We start from the raw sequence: 22,177 nt of genomic DNA, 5'->3' as shown, positions 1-22,177 counted from the left end.
AACAGGGAAAATAAAAACTGAAAATATTAAGCACAATTTTTAGTTTTTTTAATTTAAGGATTTATGAATGAATTTTACAATAATATATTTGAGGAAAAAAGTCCTACATTTTAAATAATAATCTCGCTTGCCGAGCTGTTTCCAGAAATGTTTAGACTAAAATTACATTTTGTTGCTGTTTCAGGATTAAGAAAATTTGATTTATTTTCATACAACTTGACAGGTCAAACTAAATTAATTTTTGGTGTTTCAGCAATGATCGCAGTTATTTGTGATTTTCCTGGCCAAAATCTACGTTGTTTATGGATTTTTCTTAAAATAAAATCGAATATTGACGTCAAATAGTCAACCTGTCAAAAAAGTCACCATTGCGAGTAAAATTGGCTTAAGATTTCAATTTTAAAACAATACCCGTTAAAATTTCTCCTTTGACGCCTTATTTGACTTTTGCTTATGGTAAAAAATTCATTAAACGGTGAATAAATGCAGTGTATTCACAACTCGTCAAGCTTCACTTTCTTTAAAGAGTTTCCTTGTTAGTATAAGAGTTTTTTTTAATTACGCAGCATCTATTATAACCCTCTTTAAAAAGCTAACAATTGCGTCAGAGCGTTGCAAGCTCACATTCATGTCGTTATAGTAAGCGCGAGTGGTTGCCCCGGGCGACGACACAGCACTCGACCCAGCAGTGCCCCCACAATGGAGCCCTCGAGTAGAACAGGCTTGCTGGCGGCTGTCCGGATTCCTTTGTACCACCGCCACGTTGTAAATTCCTTTCCCTGTGAAAAATAAATACACATTTCTGAGATTATTATAACTGCTTTCCTTGCAGCGTGCGCGGGATAGGATTCGGATGGCGACGGGCTGGTACTTGACGACCGGACCGGCGCCCGTCATCCAACGACCCTTCGCCGGTATTTTCAACCCGTTCCCCTACAGGTGCTCCGTTCTGTGCAACCATCCTGCCGATTTGGAGGCTAGGAGTGGATTCCGACGAGCAAGAAACTCGCAATGGGTATGCATTTTCTTTGCAAAGTTTGCAAAACAGTCATAATATAAGAACTCTGGGAGTTACCATAATATTGTAAACAGGTTCCATCGCAAAATTTTGCATTTCTAGAAATTAAAAATAGGAATTGTAATACACGCTTTTACTTTATAGTTTTCTATTTTGTAAATGCCACGACGACATAGTGAAAGGTCAATGGTATTTATTTTATATCGTAAAAAACTTTTCACAAGTTCAATTAATTTATTTTAAATCTTAGGTAAAATTTAGTAATTCATAAAATTTTTAAAAATTTAAAAAACACGAAGTTTTAAAAACAAAAATGATATGATTTTAAAATCCAATCTTGTGTATCCGAAAACACGGCTACATTGCAATCTAAACTTTCTCCATACAAGTTTTCATATTTTCAGTAAAACCAGTAAAACAAAAACCAGCCCTAATCATCTCAACGAATACACCTTATTAGTCATTTTGGTCGAATTTTCCCCCATATAACAGGCAGCAGAGGATGGAGATCAGGAGACAGGCGTTCAATTCACAGGAGCGAAGCACGCTCGTCATTCTTTCATGAACGCACCAGCAATGACGGATGACTGGGTGCCGGAAGAGCTTTTCCGAAAGTATACGGAGACAGATTCAAGGTTATTTGGGCTTTGGTTACATTAAATATACTGACAGTTGAAATGTGTTTAAATTCCAGACCTCCTTCTCCGGCGCCAACACTTGCAAGTCTGGAGACGATTAAAAATTCGTCGAATAAGAGGTCGGTCACTGCCCGCTTGTCCAGTGGAAAGGAGAACAAAACGCAGATTGTTCTTGATTTGAGGTTTGCAATTATTTATGCTTGAAAATAAGTGCGTGTGTATCATTTTTAATGCACACCAGCACAGCATGCATGATGTGCTTGTTGCATAAGGAAAAAGATTTAAGGGGCCAATACAGCACAAATATAGCCTACAATTTGATTGATGTTTGAAGAGCGATTTTCGTTTTGAAAGCGGCGTAAAAAGAAACTGCACCAAACTCTGTTCCATTTATTTGATCGTGCTATATCTTGAAACTAGAACAAAATGTAAGATAGCAAAACATTCTTATACGTCGTCATCCACAGTTTCCTGACAATATAACGTTCAAATTATATATTTTTTAAATTTATTTCATTTAAAAATGAGACAAATTAAACTTCTCGCTTTCATGTATTTAAAATTTGCAAGTATATCGCCACTTAAAAATTGTAACTATATGCAAACTTAATCAGGTTTTGAATTAATTAATCAGAAATTTTTTTAAAAACACTGATTTATTTGATATTAGTCGCTATTAGCCAATTACAAGGAGCACACAGAAATTAGATGGTAGTCCTTTATTATAGTACTATTAAAACATTTCGGCAAAACTGTTTCCGTATATAATTAATTTTTGTCAACTTTCATCGAATCAGACGGAGTCATAGTCAAGAGACGCTAAGCTGGCGGGAAATGGTGACGCCAGTGCCGCTGCTGCCTCCGCCGAGCCACGAGAAAGCGTCCACCACGGCCTCGCGTCGCTTCTTTTCGCCACCATCGCAGCGTCAGCGGCCCTCTCCGCAGCAGGCCCGGCGGCCGCGGCCCCCTCCGCCCGCGCCTAAGCATCTGGCCGAGAAACAGCCCGAAGGCGGGGCCGCCGCGGCCGCGCACTTGCCCGTTGCCCCCGAGGTGGTGGTGATGACCGAAGAAGACCTGAACCTGGGTGGGGAAGCCACCCCTCGGAGGCGTGGGGTACGGCGGCGGGGACGCAAAAAGTCCCGGGGGCAGAGTCCGTCCAAGGATTTTCAGCACCTCGAGGAGCCGGCCGAGACGCAGATTTCCATGGCAGACGGTGAAGAGCAGCAAGGGGTACAATTCAACAGAAAATACTTTATTTCTGCCATATTTGTAGAAGCAACATATTTTATTGCCAGTTATTTTAGATAAACAATTAAGTTTGGAAAATTTTTTAACAATAAAAATTTTCTCTTTAGAGATTTTTCGAAATATTTAACTCTTGAACAATAGATCATATGATAAAGATTGATTTTTTTATTATTCGTTTTCAAATTCTCATTATTATTTATTATCTCCACATAGCTCAGTTTCCTTACAACATTTAGTTTTTAATAATTTTAATTTTTTAAATTAAAACAGTTGTGATATGTTAAAATATTTCATTTGCAAAATAAAACAATTTAACATTATAAAGTACACAAAGTATTTCTGGAGTTGTTTTTATCTGTGATTCTAGCAGATTGCATCATCGGATTCCGCACAGGGAGCACTGGTGGTAGCCGAGGATGTGTTAGGGGCGGGCGGCGGCGACGAGCTAAGGCCTCGGGGGCATGAAGAGAAAACCTTTTCTTCATTTCTCAGCGACGACGTAATTCGCCAGCTGCAAAGACAGCTCGATTGGCATAAGGTTGAAGCTGAGTTCGACTTTAAGGTGAATTAATATTTCGCCTCTTTTTAATTTCATTGTTCCCAGACACTATAAAAAATGCAACTTAATTAAGTCCTTTACAAAAAAAATACTCGGCGTTTTTTAAGTATAAAAATTGTACACATATTTTTCTTAAACAAACAAAAAGTTTCTATTTTTTCTTTGTTGGTTTCATTTAGTTTTTTTTTATGGCGCGTTAAAATATCTTGTAACAATATTGTTTCAGCGGAAAGTCGCTCTGACAGAAGCGATGCGCGCACCAAAGCTGATTTCCCCCGAGGGCACCGAAAATACGTTTCAGCAGAACGATTTGTGGCTCTCGGTGCCACGGTCATTTTCGAGAAAAAGTGCCAGATTTGAGTTGCCCATGGACAGCAGAAAACTAAACCGTACGAATTCATAAATTATCGCTCAACCTTGAAAGTGAAAAAAAAATCGAAATTTTAGGGATGACTCCACTTCAGTACGCGCAGCAACTGATCCAAATTTCTCGCAGTCGAAAGCTTTTGTACAACGAAATATTCAACAAACATCGCGAGGACAGCGGGATGGAAAACGAAGCCAGGTCGATCAAAATGAAGGTTGAGCAAAAACTTGGTATTTTTATGCGTACATATCTGTAATAAATTTTTTGAAGGCCTTGGTATTTTTAATATAAGAAAATGTAAATAAATTTATATAATTTCTGTTTTTGAATTCCAAATGGATTTATTCCTACTACTAAACTCCTATAAGACTGAGAGGAGAGTAAAACACCCCTTCCAATTGTTGCAGGTTTTGCCGACCATTCTGACTGAAGTAATGGGCCGTGAGATCTCGAGCGAGGACCTCAAGTTGTTGTCCGAGTTGCTGGGCCTGCCTGATGACAAGTGGAAGCAGCCAAGCACACTCGACTTTCGCACTTTTTGCGGCGTGTGTGCCATCGCAGAGAGGGTGTTCGGCGCGCGCTGGGGGCTGCTCGAGACTGAACACAAGGACCCAAAGCACCTGGTCGAGTCAGCCGACTTTTCACGATTGCAGGACCAACTGAACGGCATGACGGACCCGGAATCTCAAATGCCGCGGCTGCTTTTGGTAATAAGCAATTAATAAGGTATAAAATAAGACGTTAATTGTTCCATTTTTTCATTCATCTCTTAAAAATACAGGTCAAAAAGATTTCTCCTAGTCATCCCATCGTAGAAAACTCGGATTTACGCATCTACAGGAATGAGTTGTGCTTTGAAAAAAGTTTAAATATCACACCAAAACTCATTCTAGGCTCATCAATTTTCATTTAGCAATATATTTTGTATCATTTTAACTTATTTAAATTAGTATTAGGTTGGCTGAAAGTAAAATCTGTGCAATTTCGTTTCATATCTTTTATTTTATATCAATATTTTGGAACAACACACAGACACACACATCAGGTGCTCAAAATTATTTCTGATTGACGTAACGTTCTACGCTAAGAGGGTTCTAATTATCACTTTATCCTCAATATCGTTCAATTTTCGTTTTCCATCGTTCGCAGTCATACGCAAACATATTTAATAATTGTTTCGGGGGGAGAATCGATACCTTTTTTTCATTTTACAGGGAGTCACAGTTAAACAGTTTGATTCTTTTTTAAGTTCTCTCCATTCAACGCACGCGTCACTTTTGGCAAGCTTGGAATGTTATTTAAAATTATCAGAATAGAATAAATTATCTATGGGAATGTATACAAATGTAGATTGTTGTGCACAAATTTTAATTATATTTTATGAAAACCCTTCAAAAAAATGCGCTCAAGTGCTATACAGTAAGAGTGAAAAGGTCAGCGAATATATTATTTTAGTTCGTCCAAATGTATGGTGTGAGTGTGCTACCCTAGAATCTTTCACGTATTCTTGCATGCTCGCTTGATACAAAAATCTAAACCTACGTAAATACTGTTGGTTAGTTTAGTAGCAATCATTAGGTAGATTTACAGTTAATAATTGTTGTTTCAGTTAAACGTCGTCGACCAATGGCAATCCCAACTTCCCTTTCCTCTCCGAATTTAGCGAAACTCACACAGAAAATCAGGGTTTTGAGCGAATTAACTTTTCCCTCTTGTAAATCTTATGGACCAATCACATGCCGTCATCTGTACTCAGCCTCCAGATCGCGGGAAAAGATCAGAGCCTTACTTGCTCAGTTAACAACCTTCAATCTACAATTTACGGGAGAGTAACCTACACACTTGCAATGTAGTTGAGCTGCCTGTCGGCTTCTCTCTTTTTATAGACTCTATGCATCGCAATATGAACAGTTTGGCATTTTTTTATATCTTCAATTCGCTTGAGTGTATTTTGTGTGGCTAACTGTTTCTTGATATTACAAAATACGTTATCAGACCACGAGAATATTAGCTTGGTCATAATATTTCGAACCCTAAACGAAAAAGTTAGCTACTCAAGTCAATCAAACAGCTACGGATATAACCCCCGATGAAAACCCAAACTAAAGAGATTGGCACTGGGATTCAGAAATAGTGGGTTAGATCGCAAAGCCATATAGTTTTAGAACGAACACTTAAATAATATTTCCCTTGAGATTGGTTGCTGCCATCAAGTGTCACGCGGAAATTTAAATGCAACGACGTGTGCCCACGTTTTGCCAAAACGTCGATTCGTTTGGCGCGAAAGAAAGTGATTAAAAAATTCATTCTCCCGTTGGCATTGATTTGCAGCTTCGAACGAGCACACAAGAAAACAAAATCGCTTGTGAAAAAAAGCACTTTTCGAGTGCATGGCACGTGCATGTTAAACGAGGCAAGAATCAGATGCGTTCGAAATAAATTAGATTAGAAGCTTGTGCTGCTGAATCAATTGCGGCAAATATGTATATATGTATAAATGCTTGCACATCATATCATCCAACTCGCGCTTTTTGTACGTGTACAAAAGGTGTGTGCGATTTGCTTTTGCAAATCAAAATAGATAAAACTCATAATCGTCGTCAACAAAAGTAGTCAAAAACAACCATAACAAAGAAACAATAACAAAAGTCATCCGTAATAAATATAAATTATGCACGGAATCAACTACGGACTGATGCCAGGCTCCGTTCGGGTGCGAGTGAATTTCATTCCCAGCAAAACAAACCTGTGTGTTTACAAATTCGTAATAAATTATGCGACTGCTCTGTACATTTACACTTTCGCAGGGTTAAAACGTCTCGCCGGATATAAATGATGCCTAAGTACAAGATATTCCCTTTATGTTTGAGCACATTGGCAGCAAATTGGTGAATATTATTTATAAGAACAGAATTGATCGACCGATCGATCGCAGCTGCCAAACCGTCCCCTCTAGCAGTAAAATACTTTGCATTCGTTTTCAAATTACACAAACACTGGTGTTCTTGAGTTAAAAATAATTGCCGCCTGTCTATTTCTTAATTTTGCTCGCTTTCTCGGCTAGCTTCTCTGCCTTCTTCTGCAGCTTTTCCTTCTCCTTGCGCTCCTTGTCCGCCTGTTTGCGCTCCCGCTCCTCGTGCAGCCGCAGCTCCTTCAGCTTGCGTTTCAGCTTGGCCTTGTCCTCGCCGCCAACGCCCAGCGTTTTCATCTCCTTTGACTCCAGCATCAGCAGCTCGGGACCCGTGACGTTGTGCTCGTAAAAGCTGGTCGTGTAGTGGTCCAAGCCCAAAACCACCAGCCACTGGCACACCTACAAGAGCAAAATAAAGATATTCAACGTTTTAAATATCAAATCAGACCAACTAAAGAATATAACTTTTTCAATCTTTAAGCTTGTAAATTTGCAAATAAAAACCATTTAGCATAGTTTTGAAAATAAATAACGTATTATTTTAAAAATGTTTTAGCCTAACAGCCTAATGATGTGGATTACCTAATATTTTAAAATTATAGGATTTGTTTTTGTTAATTCCGTAAAAAAAATTGAGGAAAAAGGAAAACCATGGGTGGAAGTGAAAAGATGGAAATCCATTAATTTTTTATGCACAGCATTAGAAATAGAATAGCTTGAGCACGACAATAAGATAATAAAAGTAATAATAAGGGTTGTACTTCTATACAGATAATTTTAATTAAAAATCAAATCAGACTTTCAACGTGGAAGAAAACTCTTTAGATTCAGTGACTACATACCTGCTCTTTGGTCCACGCTGACACGGAGGACGTGTGCCAAAAGTGACCAGAGCTGCGCTTCTCCTGCTGTTGCTGCGTGGCCAGCATTTCCTGCGACAGCCACACTTGTTCTGGGCTGCTGGGGTCGTCCAGGTTGCTCCGGGAGTTGTCCAGCGAGGAGGAGGTACGCAGGGCGGGAACGCTTGCACACGAACTCAGCGAGCCTGTTGAGTCGCGCGGGTCTAGCTTTGGCACCCGCTTGATACGTGCGTTCGCCTCCTGGTTAGAAAAATCTTTTATTGCGAAAATACAGGGAGAAATTAAAGAAGAGAATGAAGTTATTCCTGGACATTTTCAAAATTAAAACCATTTCTCAGGCGCGTTAACATGAATTTCCTGGATTTTAAGGTCAACTTTATACTTTCACTGATTAATATTTAGAAGACTTTTAATGAAAAATGGTTAAAAAAGGAAAACTGTAAAATTTTTTATTTAAATTAGAAACTTTGTTTAATTATAACATTTTTAAATTATGTTCTGCGCTTACCTGCACAGCGAGTCGTATTTCCTCGACCAGCGTCTGCGAGATCGTCGACGGCTTGTGGTGATCCATGTCCTTTTTCTCGCCGGTGTTGATCCGCCGCTCGCGGTCGGCAAGCACCTGCTTCAGCTGCTCAGCCAACGATGGCGGCGGACCAACGCCGGACGACCTCTTGCCTGGTACCGTGTTGTAACTCCCTCTGCTCCCGTATACGTTCTGAAATATTTTTTTATTAATTTCAATGTAAAATCTATTGTATTCTTTTCTAGTGCCAATTTTTCAATTATTTTGAAATTCTGGGAAATCTCAAAGCATACCAAAGGGTCAAAAGCTGTGAAATTTCCGATTAACGTGAATGACAGGTACTAATAATATAGGTCTGGGAGGAAATCTTACTTTATAATTTGATGTGTATTTTCACTAGAACGAAATCGGTTTTATTGTTAGAGGTGCGGACTAGGTTCGAATTATAGCTTCTCTACCTGTTGATAACTTTGTTCTTGTTGTGATGAGCTGTACACTGAGCGCTGCTGATACATGGACTGAGAGTGGATAGACAGGTTGGACGGCCTCTCGACCGACACCTGACTGGATGAAGATGAACTTGTGGAAATGGAAGTTTCGGTGGCTGCTTTGAAAGACTCCTCTTCCTCTTCGGTGGTGGAATGATAGCTGTTTTCTAGGCCGTAGTCCTAATCAAATGCGAGATTCGGGCGTTAGGCGGGTCAAATTTGGATCTAAAATTATGGCGATAAAACTATCTGGCAAAAGACGTGCAGAGAACGGAGAGAAAGAATGTGTACAAACAGGCAGGCTACATGTAACGTGACTGTGATACTCACTGGACAATTGGGATTTACTGGCGACTTTTTGCTGGGGGTGGGCAGCTGCCTGCCGGCGAGGCTGCCACCCTTGACAAGCTCCACCCTTGATTTAAAGGCAGAGTTGTCGAGCAGCTCGTGTGGCGGCACAGCCCTATCAAGCTCCTCCTTAACAGGCATCTGACAAAACAACCAGTTGACCAAACTACATTCTCATTCAACGAAAAATTTAAAATTAAAATTAACGGAAAAAGCGGACGGGATTCCCTACATATAAAACTTAAACATCATGCACAGGCAGAAAGAGAACTGGAGAAAAGTGCCGGAGAGAAGCGCGAGCAAACCTTTCTCTCCACGGTTGAGGTTTTGTCAGTCTCCTCAGGGCTGCAGTCCGAGATCTCTGTGTCGGACAGCTCTGTGTCCAGCTGCTCCATGAGCGGCTTTGTCGCCTGTGCAGAGTGTTTCCTGCCCATTTTTGGGGTCAGCTGCCTGATGCTGTTGCTGTCATATGGAAGCTGTGGGGTCAGCCCGGCTGCCTTCTGGGTGTCCAACAACTCTTGCTCTAGTTGAATTATCTGAAAATCAGGGTTTGCATAATCATTTATTATTAGGTAATTTTGAAGAGGAAGTTGCGTTTTCCAGAAAAAGAACAACAAAAAGAACCCTTGTAAAGGGATTTTCCAATGTCTCGATAGGTTTATCATTCGCATTGAAGTGGAAGTTTTCCGGGTAACAAGTGTTAATTTACGTGGCTAGTAAATTTAGCTTGCAATTAGCTTCAATATTGCCGTAAGCAATTTTCTTTTCACGCCTTTTAGTTTGATATTTTTTATGGTTGAACTCAGTTGAACTGTTGCACAGTAACTTTACTCTGGCATTAGTGTTCTAATCTTTTAAATAAGCAAACAATTAATCATGTGGCTAAATAGAGTAAAAGATAATTATGATGCTTGTGTCAAGCCAGAGAGTCGCAAAAAATAATCATTTGTTGTGGAGATAATCGCTTAAATTTTAATGGAAAATTGACCAGGCTTGTTTAATTGTACTACTAAACAATCCTAACAAAGTCCTTAGTTTCATATTGAACTGAAATTCCACGCTCATTGGTTTCAGAGCTGATTTTATTGAGTTTATTTGAAAATTTGAATACAATCATTGTTCTTAATTTTTTATGTTCATAAAATAGTGCTTCAGGTAGAAGCCGAAAAAAGTTAAGCGTAATAATACTCATAAGGAAAATGTCAATCATTTCAAATCGACACGAGTTTTTTTTTTGAATATTTTAAAGCTTTAGTGCACATTAGGCATTTTTTGTTTTTACTTTGATATTTTAAACTTGACCTCACATGCCACGCGCAAGAGAATCTTCTTCGCATTGCCAGACAAGCGGGGAATGGGAGACTGTGCATTAGGCAGCCAGTTATTTTTAACAGGAAATTGAGGATTCACCATCACCAACCCCCAAGGAGCCGCAATTGGAGGGGATTTGCTCGGTATTTGCAGGGCAGAATCAAGTCTAATGCTCGCTTAAACTAGGTGTGTTACCAGCTAAAAAATAATCAATGACTCACCCTATCTTTGAGTGTTTTAACAAGGGCGTTGTACTCAGTGTCCTTCTCCTGCAGGAGCTGCAGGTGGAACTCCTCCCTGTGCAGCAAGTCCTGCTCGCGCTGCTGATATTCCCTGAGAAGCTTCTTGGCCTTGTGGTACTTCTTCTCCAGCACGGTGTACTGGCCCTGCGACTGCTCCAGCATGTCCTGGTAGGTGGCCACCTCCTTCTTGGCCGCCTGCAGACCGCGCTCCATCTCGCGCAGCCTCTGCGACGCCTGCTTCAGCCGGTCTGACACCTCCTCTCCGCTCTGCCGCTCCTGTTCCGCCAGCTAAAATAACAAATTGTTACTGTAGTCATCTCTGCCGCGGCCCCGCAACTGGTGTACTTGGAAGCTGTTGTTAATTAGCTGCACTTTCATTTTGCCGGCGCAAGCTTTGCTGCACAAGGGCTAAAAGAGCAGCACGCCCGACTTTGGCAGCTGGATTTATCTTATCAGCCCCCACGAGTGCAGTTTACACAGATAATTTTGTTTGAGCGCGCGCGATTAAACGCTAAGTAGAAAAGTATTAGATGCTTGCACGATTTATAAACGCAAGACAATTTTTACAAACTAAATACGCAGTTTCAAAAGATTTAGGTTGATTGTCATGATAGAGTTTGAAGGAGAGATTACTAAAGTTCAGGTTTCTAGTTTGATTCCGTTAAATGAAAGAATATTTTAAATAAATTCGCGGTAATAGCTTAAACAAACAAACAGTTTTAAGTATAATTTTTTTGAAAAATATTAAACTAAAACTTTTTGTAAGAGAGTGTTGTTTCAGGGAGAAATAAAGGCAAGGTTTTACAAGATTCTTTCGCTTCTATCTATTTTCCATTGAGCTTGGATGTGAGTAATCAATTGTTTAACCATCAAATAAATATCAGCTCGCAATGCGGCGTGAAGTTTCTTATTGCAGATGAAACCTTAGGGGCCCAAAATCATTTATGGCCGTTTATTACGAAATCATTTTTCTATTAAAATTTCATTCTCAGCCGTCAATTATTAAACAATTGACACAAAATAAATCAAATTGTAGTTTTCTTCCTATCTTTCAATATCATTTTGTAGCTCAATTGAATTTAATCTCAATGAGACCCAGTAAATATTTAATAAACTTACCCTCGCTTTTAGTCTGGCGATATCAGAGTCTGCCACGGCCAATTTGTACTGACTCTGCAATCAAACAATTTAAATAAAGAATAAATTAGCACAGTAGCGAGACAAACCTCCTTGACCAGCTGCTTCATGGCTTCAAGCTCGGCGGACGAGGGTTGCTGCCGCATGATTGGACCCTCTGGTGAATGGGCCATGTCTGACATGCTATCACCGCCAGGTGACTGCTGCTGCTGGTGCTGGGCCATAGCAATGGCCTCATGATGCTGCTGCCGGCGGGCCTCCTCGCGCTCCCGGTCCGCCTGCAGCGACTGCTTGATCAGTTGCGCCACCTCGCTGTTCTCTGGGTCCTTCTCCCTGCCGATCAGGAACTTGACCAAACCGGATGTGTTCCTGAGCACTGACGCTGCGTACGCCTGTGTAACCCCGACCAGCGACTTGCCGTCCACTTCGATAATTTGATCGTTCACCTGCGGATTGACGAATTTTAGCACAGATCCATGCCTACTTGACCAGCTGGATTTACCTGTATGCGTCCGTCGCGAGCGGCGGCGCCCTGGTCGGCAATCGTCTTCACAAAAATGCCTAACTTTTCTAGGCCTGCGTCCGCGCCGACACCCATTCCAATTATGCTGAGACCCAGACCTTCAGGGCCCTATAAAGTTTCTTTAATTAACTCGTTTTTTCGTATCATATTGGATTATTTTAATTATCCATTGCACGGAATCCAGATAAAAAGAAGAATTAAATGAATGAAAACAAAAGAGGTTATAGGTTTTTTATGCTAAAATATGACGAAAACTGTATTTCATGCTAACTTGAGCACAAAAATATTAATCTTTCTGGTTGAATGAGGAAAAATGTTCAAAAACTCATTTTAGATCATTCTTTGGCTTTTTACTTGAGAGAAATTAAATTAAAATTATTAATGAATTTTAGAATAATTATAACCGTATTTTAGAACTATTTTGCACTGAACAAACCTTGATGAGCTCAACAGGAAAAACATCCATCTTTTCAACCCTCTTCTCCAACTCGTACTCGGCAGATGCCGCAACAGGATCGACATCGTCGTTACGCCTGTCGTAGTCCGAGATGGAGTGTGTCGAGTAAACTCTCATGGGGCCAGCGCTGAAGCACACTCTGGAAGGTGCCTTGACCATGACGCTCTCGTCAAACTCCTCCTCCTCGTCAGACTCTGGAAGACCGGGCACTTCGACCCAAAAGTGGCCGTCCTCGAGGTAGTGAATGCCGTTTTCCACGAAAAGCTGTCAACAGATACCCTTTGGATTTGAAATCTCAAGAAATGGATTTGTCAAATCACCTCTCTGCAAGCTACAGCCACGTACTCAGGCGGCTCTATCTCTTCGACGACGGTCACTTGCTCTGCTTTACCGCTACGCTCGGCAACACTTCTTGTCACTGGCAATGAGTCAGCCAGACCCACGGACTCCGACGAGAGCGACCCGTTCAAAGGTTCTCTGCATTGGCAAATGATTTATTACAGCGCACACGCACATGTCTAATTTGATTTGCACCTGTAATCTAAACTAGTATCAGGTAAGGTGGACTCTTGGGACTTGTCAAAAACGGTAGTCGGCACGAGCTCGATAATCTCCTCTGGCTCTGGAGCAACAGTTTCACTGGGGGAGGCTCTCGCCTCGTTGGCCTTAGCCAAAAGTCTTGGCACTTCTTCAGCTTGTTCGTCTGAGAGGAGAGTTTCTTGTCTGTTAAGTAAAATCATGTTAATTTGTTGGTTTCATTGGAGTTCTAAATCTGCATTGATTAGAAATGATAATTTGGATTAATTCTAGGAAACTGTTTGAGTTTATAAATCAATACAGGCCGTGAAAACATTAAACAAAATCGTCACGCTATTTTGAATGACACACTTGGCACCAAAAAAACATTGCGTTTGCTCATATTTAAAAATTTTATAATAAGATTTGGTGTTTCAAACCAAGCGCAAAGTCAAGTAGCCACACATGCAAGGAGCAAAACAACTCACCTTTTGGCAAGTATTCTGTCAAAATAACAAGCAGCAAGCACAAACACATGAGAACACAGGTTGAACACGAATGGTTAAATGGAAATGAGACAAAACATACAAATTAGTATAAATAATACAAATTTCAAGGCATTAAATGAATCGCACGAGTTAAAATGAAAATTTAAACTTCAGGCACGCACATGATTCAAAATTTTGAGAAAATACCTTGTGCTGAGCAGATTTTCCGCCTCGTCAGAGGTCATTGTTTCAGGCTCAAGCTGCTTCTTTTCGGCCTCAAGCTGTTTCTTTTCGGCCTCGAGCTGCCTATTTTCAGCCTCAAGCTGCTTCCTCTCAGCTTCCAGCTGTTCCTGTCTTTCTTTTTCCTGCTGCTGTTTGATGTGCTGCTTAACTTTGTGCGGAACAGCGTACTCAGGGATGTCAGGGATATCTTTTGGGGGCAGTGGCGGCGGAGACTCGACAAACTCTGGCATATTCCTGCAAATAAAAAGTAAGGAACAGATTAGAATATTACAATTTTTTAAGATGATTTAGGCGGGCTTTTATATGGATTTATCAGGTCACAAAAGATCATTTCTGACTGTACCTGCGTGGAATAGGTGGAAGTGGCTTTTCTTCCTGCGGCTCAGGAGGAAGCGGAATTCTTCTGGCAGGTACCACATGACTCTCGGGTAGCTCAGGCAGCTTTTCCTCCTCGGGAGAGGGCGGCAGCGGCCGACGGACGACATTTTCACCCTTGGGATGCAACCTAGGAGAGTCAGCCTGGGGCAGTGGAGGCAGTTCCTCTACCTCAGGCGAAATGTCTTTTGGAGGCAGGGTAGGTGGTGTTTCATTCTCAGGCGAGGAAAGCTCTCTTTGCAAAGATTGCGTTGCTTCGCTCTGCTCAGGAGAGACCTGAAAATAAAAAGTGGTTAAGTTTTAGCACCCAAAGGTCGCGATGGACCGACAATAAAGGGTAGCCCACGGAACTCAAAGAATTTGAGCTGGTAGCCCACAACATTGTTGTTGATTTCCACCGACATTTCGCACTAGACTGACGTGCTAGCGAGGGAAAGTGTGCTGAGTAACCGTAAACGCGGGGCTTATCGCCGCCAACGGATAACACAAACGGTTCCTACCTCTGACTGCGACTCCTCCACCTCCTCGGTTATCGCTTCCTCCACTTCTTCGGTCACTGCCTCCTCGACTTCTTCAGTTATTGCCTCGTCCTCTTCGTCATCCTCTTCCTCCTCCTCCTCCGCCAGCGGCACAGATTCTTCCTCCACCACGACCACCTGGTCGACAAACTTGACTTTGTCCTGCGTCGCGGCCGCAACTTCTGGCGAAGGTGGGCGATCCTCTGAAATCGTTTCCGACTCCATTGGCTGCAACTCTGGCGACTGTGGTTTCGTGGGTGAAGCTGGCGTTTCTAGCACCAACTGCATCGAGGAAACCTGCAAAGCGTAATTCAATTACCTCATTAGTTATCAGCTCATATTGCACGACGACACAGCACTTGTGAGCACCACCCTCAAAGGATGGTTTTTTACGCCGTTCCTTTTATCATTTTAGTGAAATTTGGAATTAATTTCATGCAATTCTCCGAATCAAAGTGAGTGTGCGTACAAAAACAGGTAAGAAAATTTGACTCTCACTAGGTTGTAACTTTATCAGTTGCTTGGATAGGTGAGGAATTGAATTGCATTTACACCAAAGTTATTTCTAGCACCCACCATCAGATAAAAAATAAGCATTTTTTAATCATAGACCATGCAATAGTAGAGTAAAACTGGAAATCAAACCAATGCCTGACCTTGTTCCTCATGTCATGGACTGCTACTAGTTGGTTGAGTTCTTCCTCCTCATCACTGGCGAGCTGTGGACTGACACGGCCCTCCTTCTGTTTTGAAACATCTTTGCAGATCTCCTCGTAACTTTGACTCGCGAGAATTTCCTTATCCTCGCTCTTTTTGATCACTGGGCCCTCAAGCGGACTCGAGTGACTCTGCTGCAGGGCGCCGGGCGACGCTTCCGACAATTCGGACAGCGTCTTATCCGTGTCCAATGAGTCACCCGAACTTTCCGTTCCTGGAATAACAACAACAGGGATTATAATTTTGCGTTTCGTCACACAGACACCCCCCTAATAAAATTTGACGCCGAGTAAAGATAGGACCGGAAGGCGGCGCGATTTTGGCACGCCGCCCGCACGCCTCAGTCGATAAATTTTCGGGGGAAGCAAGAAAATGAGAAAGGGCGAGTGGAAAAGCGCGCCTACTGATGAATATCCTGGTGAAAAAAGAGCGCATGCACATGGTGTTGGTGTTTTCGGCACGGCTAATGCACTGACTGACTGAGGTGACACCAAAACTAAAATTAGCACGAGAGGATGGGACAAGGAGAGGAAAGAGTCGCCCGCCGCTTTTTTCGCCGCAGCACATCACATGGTCAAGGCGAGATAGGGGAGCAATTGGCATAATTGCGAGATGATGAATCTGGACACCCCAGTCTCTCCGTCTAACTTTTTTATAACGTTAAAAATGTCAAAGGTAGCGCTCAAACAGAGCAGAGCGCTGGCTATTTTCTACAGCAGCTGGCTTGACAGGTTTATTGGATAGTTTGATTTGTTTGATTGCGAAAGCATTTTCTGGAGCACTATTTTGAAGAATATAAATTTTTAATTTAGTATTATAAATAAAAAAATTTACATATAAATGCAGTTTTAAAAAATGTATATCTCTATATATTAAGGTTGTACTAAATTTATTTTATTGTAAGCATTGCAGTTTTTCGAGTAAAAATTTGAAAAATACCACAATTAACGTAAATGGTTATTAATCTATTTTGATCTCTATACAGATATTCTAATTCAATTATTGCAATTCTTTCAAGCATTTTTTCAATATATTAATTTTTAGGTGTTGGGTTAAATCGGAGTTTCAGCCTCACAAAATTAAATGAATGAAATATTAGCTGATCACTTACCAGAGGGCGTTGTAGAGAGCATTGATGGGTACGAGCGTGTTTCTGAATTAATACTAGGTGCTGGTGACGTTGGAGTAACAACTCCAATTTCGATTCTGAAATTAATCAGAAAGAAAAATTACCTGCATTAAACCAAATGTTATAAATGACGATTAAGCGTTGAAAGATAAGCCAAGTACATTTAAAACCTTAAAAGCTACAAATTTTATCAATGCTCGTACTTTTCTGGCACATCTTGTTTTTCATGCGGCCTCTCGATGGGACTCTCAAGGGGAATGGGTCCACCGATGGTGGGCAGCACAGGCACTCGGATGCCTTGGACTCGGTCAAATGAAGCTCGCGGACTGGAAGATTTATTTTTGAAGTGCGCCGTCCAGTTGCGTTGCTTCTCGATCAGCTCCTTGCTGGAAAACTTCCGCTCTGGCTTCTCCGGCTTGGGCGGCTTAGGCGGCGGCGCCGAGGATGGCATCACTCGGTGCGGCGGCGGCACCGGTTTCTCTTCGCGCGGCGCCTCCGCGGCCAGCTGCTCGGGGTAGTGGTGGCCGTTCGTGGGCCGCGGTTGGCCCCGCAGCTGCGTGTTCACCGCCAGCTTTTCCGCCTTATTGGGAACGATCGGTTTCGCGTCCTGCAAGCAAACAGGAGGTGGTGCAGAACTGTCAGGAACGAAATCAAGGTGCTACCAGCGCAACACTCAGTGATCTAATGCTGGCAGTGGGAGTACAGGGGCAAAAATTATTTGTTCAAGCCATCCAGATAAGCTTATCTCCAATCAAACCTCACTCCTTCGTAATTGGAAATTAAGCCGCTGTGTTGTGGAGTTATTTTACAACTTTCAGTTATTTGTTTGAATGGTATTTTATAATTAAAACACAGGTATCTTGGATCGTTTCTTCTTGTTTTGGTATATGAGTTAAATTTCATTTAAACATTTTATAAGACAGTTACAGTTATTGTACTTGGAAGAAATTGCTTGAAATACGGTCTGATCTCTTGTTAGAAATTGGTGTAATCATAAAGAAAACAATTAATAAAAAAACTTCCCCACTGCAGAAAAAACGAAATTATGTTCATTTGATTTTATTTTCAGTTGACGTCAAATTCTCGTAATTGGTGCATCACTTTACACTGCAGAGAGCACGAAGTAGAGGGTATCAAGGAAATAAATTAATTAAAAGGGAAATACCATGCCTAAATTTTCCAATTATTATAAAATTTATTTTTTATTACAAAAAAATATTTCCCTGCAATACTAACGCAAGAAACAGTCCAAGTTGATAGCCAAACTACTAAATCCAGTAGTGAAAAAGCTGGATTGTGAACAAATTAAACATAATTTTTAAAATATCTTCATCAGGTACACAGCAAAATTACAGGATTAAAGTATTTTCTTACCTCGCCAAGCCTTTCGAAAAGGGCGCGTGCCACGTTGAACCGCTGCGACGACTGGGTGGACCCCTCGAGGGAGGTGGTGCGCGGACTGATGGGCGGGACGGACGTGTCAGCCACTTCTTTGCTTGGGCTCATGGTCTGGAAGATGGTGGCAATTTGGGACACCTTGGGTCCTGTGCGCACTGGACCTGAACTTTTGCACGGTGGCGCCTCCATTCCCTGAAATCCGGGTTGGATTAGTGACACAAAAACTTGGAAAACTCATAACTATTATAATTCAGTGTATTATAATACTATAAGTAAATACCAGCGGTTTTCACAGATTATTTCCGTTACATTTTGTTCGAAAATAAAATGCAGTTTAGCACAGTTAATTACATAAATTCCGTTTGAAACACTACCTCATTCAATTTTTACACAAATATATATAAGCAAAATCACGGTTAACATCACACTGGTAAAAACCACTTGGTAGAAACTTGCGGAAACTGCGATATCGCGCCTTGCATTCCGGTCAAACCAGCGAGAACAGCGAAACAGGCCGATTGGCATCACGAATTCTACGCATTTTCAGATCTGTCCGCAGTTCGTTTTGAAACAACCAACGGACAGACCGAAATTCAGGAGCAAATGCATCCAATCGATCGGTACCTCGTCCCATTGTAAGAATGTAGCTTTTCACCGGTAAATTCCTAATTGCGACTCGGTACACAACAACAAAACGAGTGCATGCATATAGTACTGAGAGAAAGAGAAGAGTTTGGCTGGAAAGAGAAAAAAGCACACGGTGCAGAGATCGTGAATGGGTTGCTCAACCTTCTGTGACTCAAAGCGGGACCTAAGCTGGTTGGCGCAGGGTTTGCGTTTACAGGGGCGAGGGTGCGGACGGCGGTGGACGCGGGGTGAACGGGTCGTGGGACTGTTCATGCTCCGCTCGATCGGACGCGTCGGACGGACGGCTGCGTACGGTGCATAAATACACACATAACAGCTATAATTAGTGTTGTCAAAGATAGCGGAGCGCTTTCAATTTTCTTTGCTTATCAGCCGCGTGCGTGTTTGGACAAATGTTTGCCAGCATTTCGACGCGAGCTTTCCTAATTAAAAGAGCAGCGATTAGACGGTCGCACGCCGAGCAGACTGAATTTGACAGTGTTTGCCGCGCTTTCAGAGCTTACGGCAAACTTCATATTTCAGCGACGGATTAATTTCCGAGTCACAAACACCTCCAAGCTCCGCAAATAGAAGAAAAACAGGGACTATCATTCTTCACGTTTCAATATTTCCAATCATTAATTGGACTCCGATTTTTCTCTTTTATGCCGGAACAAGACAAATTACTGTTACTGTCGGTCGTCTCAAAGTTCGGTGAAAGTTTTAATAGGAAATTTCGTTAGGGATGTTTATGTAAAATATAAAATTTTGAACTGGCACTTCTTTAAAAAAAAGAGCTCATAACTAGTCAGTCTAAGCCTTGAAATAGCGACTATTCCTTTTCACAGCGGGCAAAGAAGAAAAATAGGTTTTTATAAAAAATTTTAAGTGGAAACTACAAGGAAATCTTGACTGGGTTCACCAAATTTACTAGTTATTACTGTTTGTGTGTTAGTGAAATTAGAAAGACAACGACATGCTGGAAAGAAGCAGCATTAGGGAAAGGGTTGTAGCGGCAGAACATTAACTCACCTGGCTTGTCAGATTTCCAGAGTGTTACGCCACAAACTCCTGATTCCGGCGTAAAGCGGTCGTTGTCAACATCGGCTGCAAGAAAGAACAGGATTTGTCATCGAAATGAGAAAAAAATTCAATGGGTCAACGGTCAATAAATTAGAATGCTTAAATTTAATACAGATATGAGCAACGCCGCGAATTTTTATTATCTAATTAGAGCAAAGGCAGGATAAATTTTAAAATTTTCAATCGTTTGTTAAAAATTATTAAATCGAGCATTTTCGGCCTCTTTCAAAAATGTTTGTTGCAAGGTGTCCCCAATTAAATTTTGAGTCTGGACAGCAGCGTTTTTTTAGATTGGGCCCGACGCGAAGAAAACAAACGTGACTCGAGTGGTATCGCAGCGGCGAGGGGGACTAACCCTTTGCACAGCTTCCTGCGCATTATTGCAGCCAAACTTATGTCGGCGACGAACAATTAAAAGCAAATAAGTCCCCCAATGAAAAAATTAGCGCAAACAAACAGCAGGCAAAGCTAATTGGCCTCTTATTTTCGCATAGAAAGCTTTTGATGCGCACTGCAAACTAGAGTCTACAAAAGACATTAGATCGCAGCAACGAAACTATTACTCTTGAATATTTTAAAACTCAATTTGCAAATTTTATGATTTTGAAACACTTTTGTAAAATTAATTGCTAGTAAAATTTACTGCTCAACACTAAAAACATCACTTTCTTTGATCGGTGGGAATAAATTTTCAGCACATGTTCGGTCCTATTTTTAAGGCAAAACCCTCAATGCCGTCAGATCCCATTCTGAACTTTACAGCGTTTGTATTATTAGCAAACACGTTCGTAAACAAAGTTTGCTCTCTTCGCGCGTTCACTACAAATTCGTGAGCCAACAATATAAATTACGATGAGCGCAGTAAAATGTTTAGATCGGAATTCGCATCCTAAACAACTAGCCGCTTAATTTGATGTGTTGCAGGTCTCATTTGATAGGTTTATTTTATTTATGATAGCACTAATGTGCGATTTTTATCCCTAGCGCAAATTTCCGATGGCATTTTCGCAACTGGGGAGAGTTTATTCGACGGCTGCACTTTTCGATCGGAGCGGCTGGCTGGCTGTTCAGATTCAGACGGAAAAAGAGTGTCGATTCTTTGTGCGCTGGAGCCGGCTGAGCGGAATAAAACACACGCGGACGACAATGAGCAGGAAGCGGGATTCTGACTCGTGATTATTGATTGCTCAGCCCAATTTATTTACACAATGCTCCCGCGTGTTTGTGTGCCAGCCGCAAAAGCTTCGATTCCCGCACATAAGGAGCGGACCGAATATTATTACATTTTATTACACACCAGACCGACAAAGAGCAGTTATCAGTTTCCGCAAATCTCGTTTTAATTGCTCCTCCTCTCGGACATGTGTGTATTAGTTGCAAATCGAGTGCGACTCGTTTTCAATTTTCACCGCAAAACAATATTTGTTCGCTTGGATCGCTCGTATCCAATTATAAGAATTTCACCGGAACAGTTACAGTCGCGGTCGGTGTCCGCATGAAAACAGGTATTGCCGCAGTAATTTACATGACACTGACTAGTTTCCGCACAAACGCGACGGGCAATTGCAATGGACCGTCGAGCCGAAACAACAGAGGGCGGCTAATTAGCACTAATTGCTGAAAAAAAACTGCCGCCTCGTCAATTGTCTTCAATTGGAGCCCCCGACATGATCCCCGTTCCCCGCGCGCCTGACATGAGAGGAAAACAATTTTTAATCTGCGAGAGCGGCGACGAGCGTGAGAAAAAGCTGATTTTGAGATAAAGAGGCCGGAATCTAGTCTTGGACGCCGAAAACCGGCGGGTCGGCCAGTGTGTTGTCGAAAACGCGCGTCTCGCGCGCGGACCTTGACCGAGAAAAGGCGAGTGCTGCTTTCAAGGTTGGCTGTGCAGCGGCTCACGCGCGAGTGGACGCTGGTCTCTCGGCTTGTTGTCGGCCCGAAACACGCCTGGCCGAACAGGCGGATCGATCGCCGAAATGGGACTTCGGCAGACTGGCAGGGCCCCGCACACAACGCACTGGCAAACACGTCGGAATCGGGTCACTGCGGGCCGAAATTCGGCTCCAGCGGGCACTTGGTGAGGCGAACGAGCATGGCCGACGCGGCTTGTCGGTGGCTGACGACCGCGAGCGCTCCGGCGACTCACCATTTCGGCGGCAGGCGCTGCAGAAGGGGCCGAAAAAGGCTGCGAAATGCCTGTCCTACACACCCTCCCTGGAAAACTGACCCCGGCTGGCTGACGGCTTGATCGGCGGTGTTGCCATATTTCGCCCCGCCCCCTACCATTTAAATCGCTTCTAATTCAATGCTGCCAACAAAACTTCCTCCTACTCAAAACACTTAAAACGATAAACAGTAAGCAGCTTCATGATAATTTTTTAACGCTGTTGCAGATTTACGTCAAGTAACAGCGTCTAAAATTTGCAGATTTGATGTTGAATACACTTCTC

At 42.0% G+C, this 22,177-nt stretch overlaps 2 protein-coding genes across 9 annotated transcripts; one reads left to right on the top strand and one right to left on the bottom strand.

Moving 5' to 3' along the window:
• The first annotated feature begins 664 nt into the window (after positions 1 to 664).
• LOC135947414 (uncharacterized) lies at positions 665 to 5,217 on the top strand. Its single transcript, XM_065496275.1, has 10 exons — positions 665 to 765; positions 833 to 1,015; positions 1,511 to 1,653; positions 1,713 to 1,838; positions 2,454 to 2,886; positions 3,275 to 3,466; positions 3,690 to 3,852; positions 3,911 to 4,044; positions 4,238 to 4,556; positions 4,612 to 5,217. The coding sequence occupies exons 1-9, from the start codon at positions 700 to 702 to the stop codon at positions 4,550 to 4,552; spliced, it is 1,755 nt and encodes a 584-aa protein (XP_065352347.1). The 5' UTR covers positions 665 to 699; the 3' UTR covers positions 4,553 to 4,556; positions 4,612 to 5,217.
• Spn (Spinophilin) lies at positions 4,813 to 21,998 on the bottom strand. 8 transcript variants are annotated; one of them, XM_065496269.1, is made up of 24 exons: positions 21,874 to 21,998; positions 19,677 to 19,751; positions 18,807 to 18,949; positions 17,994 to 18,209; positions 16,823 to 17,226; positions 16,602 to 16,696; positions 15,430 to 15,704; positions 14,756 to 15,070; positions 14,224 to 14,531; positions 13,845 to 14,114; positions 13,638 to 13,652; positions 13,168 to 13,356; positions 12,954 to 13,110; positions 12,613 to 12,897; positions 12,156 to 12,284; positions 11,743 to 12,099; positions 11,636 to 11,689; positions 10,496 to 10,804; positions 9,269 to 9,499; positions 8,946 to 9,104; positions 8,586 to 8,795; positions 8,110 to 8,319; positions 7,584 to 7,820; positions 4,813 to 7,140 (listed from the first exon to the last, which is right to left on the bottom strand). In XM_065496269.1, exons 3-24 carry the CDS (start codon positions 18,915 to 18,917, stop codon positions 6,862 to 6,864), a joined length of 4,815 nt encoding a protein of 1,604 aa, XP_065352341.1. In that variant the 5' UTR covers positions 18,918 to 18,949; positions 19,677 to 19,751; positions 21,874 to 21,998; the 3' UTR covers positions 4,813 to 6,861. The 8 variants fall into 8 exon arrangements, with proteins under 8 accessions (XP_065352341.1, XP_065352338.1, XP_065352343.1 ...); XM_065496266.1 differs by having other exon boundaries at positions 7,584 to 7,841; positions 21,874 to 21,997; XM_065496271.1 differs by lacking the exon at positions 8,946 to 9,104 and having other exon boundaries at positions 7,584 to 7,841; positions 21,874 to 21,997.
• Between the last annotated feature and the right edge of the window lie 179 nt (positions 21,999 to 22,177).

Source organism: Cloeon dipterum, chromosome X, assembly GCF_949628265.1.
Source record: "Cloeon dipterum chromosome X, ieCloDipt1.1, whole genome shotgun sequence".
NCBI lineage: Eukaryota > Metazoa > Arthropoda > Insecta > Ephemeroptera > Baetidae > Cloeon > Cloeon dipterum.
The sequence above is the reverse complement of the archived record's forward strand: the minus strand, read 5'-3'. Positions and strand labels throughout refer to the sequence as shown.

Coding starts and splice junctions, on each gene's coding strand:
- LOC135947414 (XM_065496275.1), top strand. CDS start 700: ATGGAGCCCTCGAGTAGAACAGGCTTGCTGGCGGCTGTCCGGATTCCT. Junction 3,467..3,689: donor AAGCTGAGTTCGACTTTAAG/GTGAATTAATAT, acceptor ATATTGTTTCAG/CGGAAAGTCGCTCTGACAGA. Junction 3,853..3,910: donor GGACAGCAGAAAACTAAACC/GTACGAATTCAT, acceptor TCGAAATTTTAG/GGATGACTCCACTTCAGTAC.
- Spn (XM_065496266.1), bottom strand. CDS start 18,917: ATGAACAGTCCCACGACCCGTTCACCCCGCGTCCACCGCCGTCCGCAC. Junction 12,898..12,953: donor TGGCTGTAGCTTGCAGAGAG/GTGATTTGACAA, acceptor ATCTGTTGACAG/CTTTTCGTGGAAAACGGCAT. Junction 8,320..8,585: donor AAGAACAAAGTTATCAACAG/GTAGAGAAGCTA, acceptor AAAATATTTCAG/AACGTATACGGGAGCAGAGG.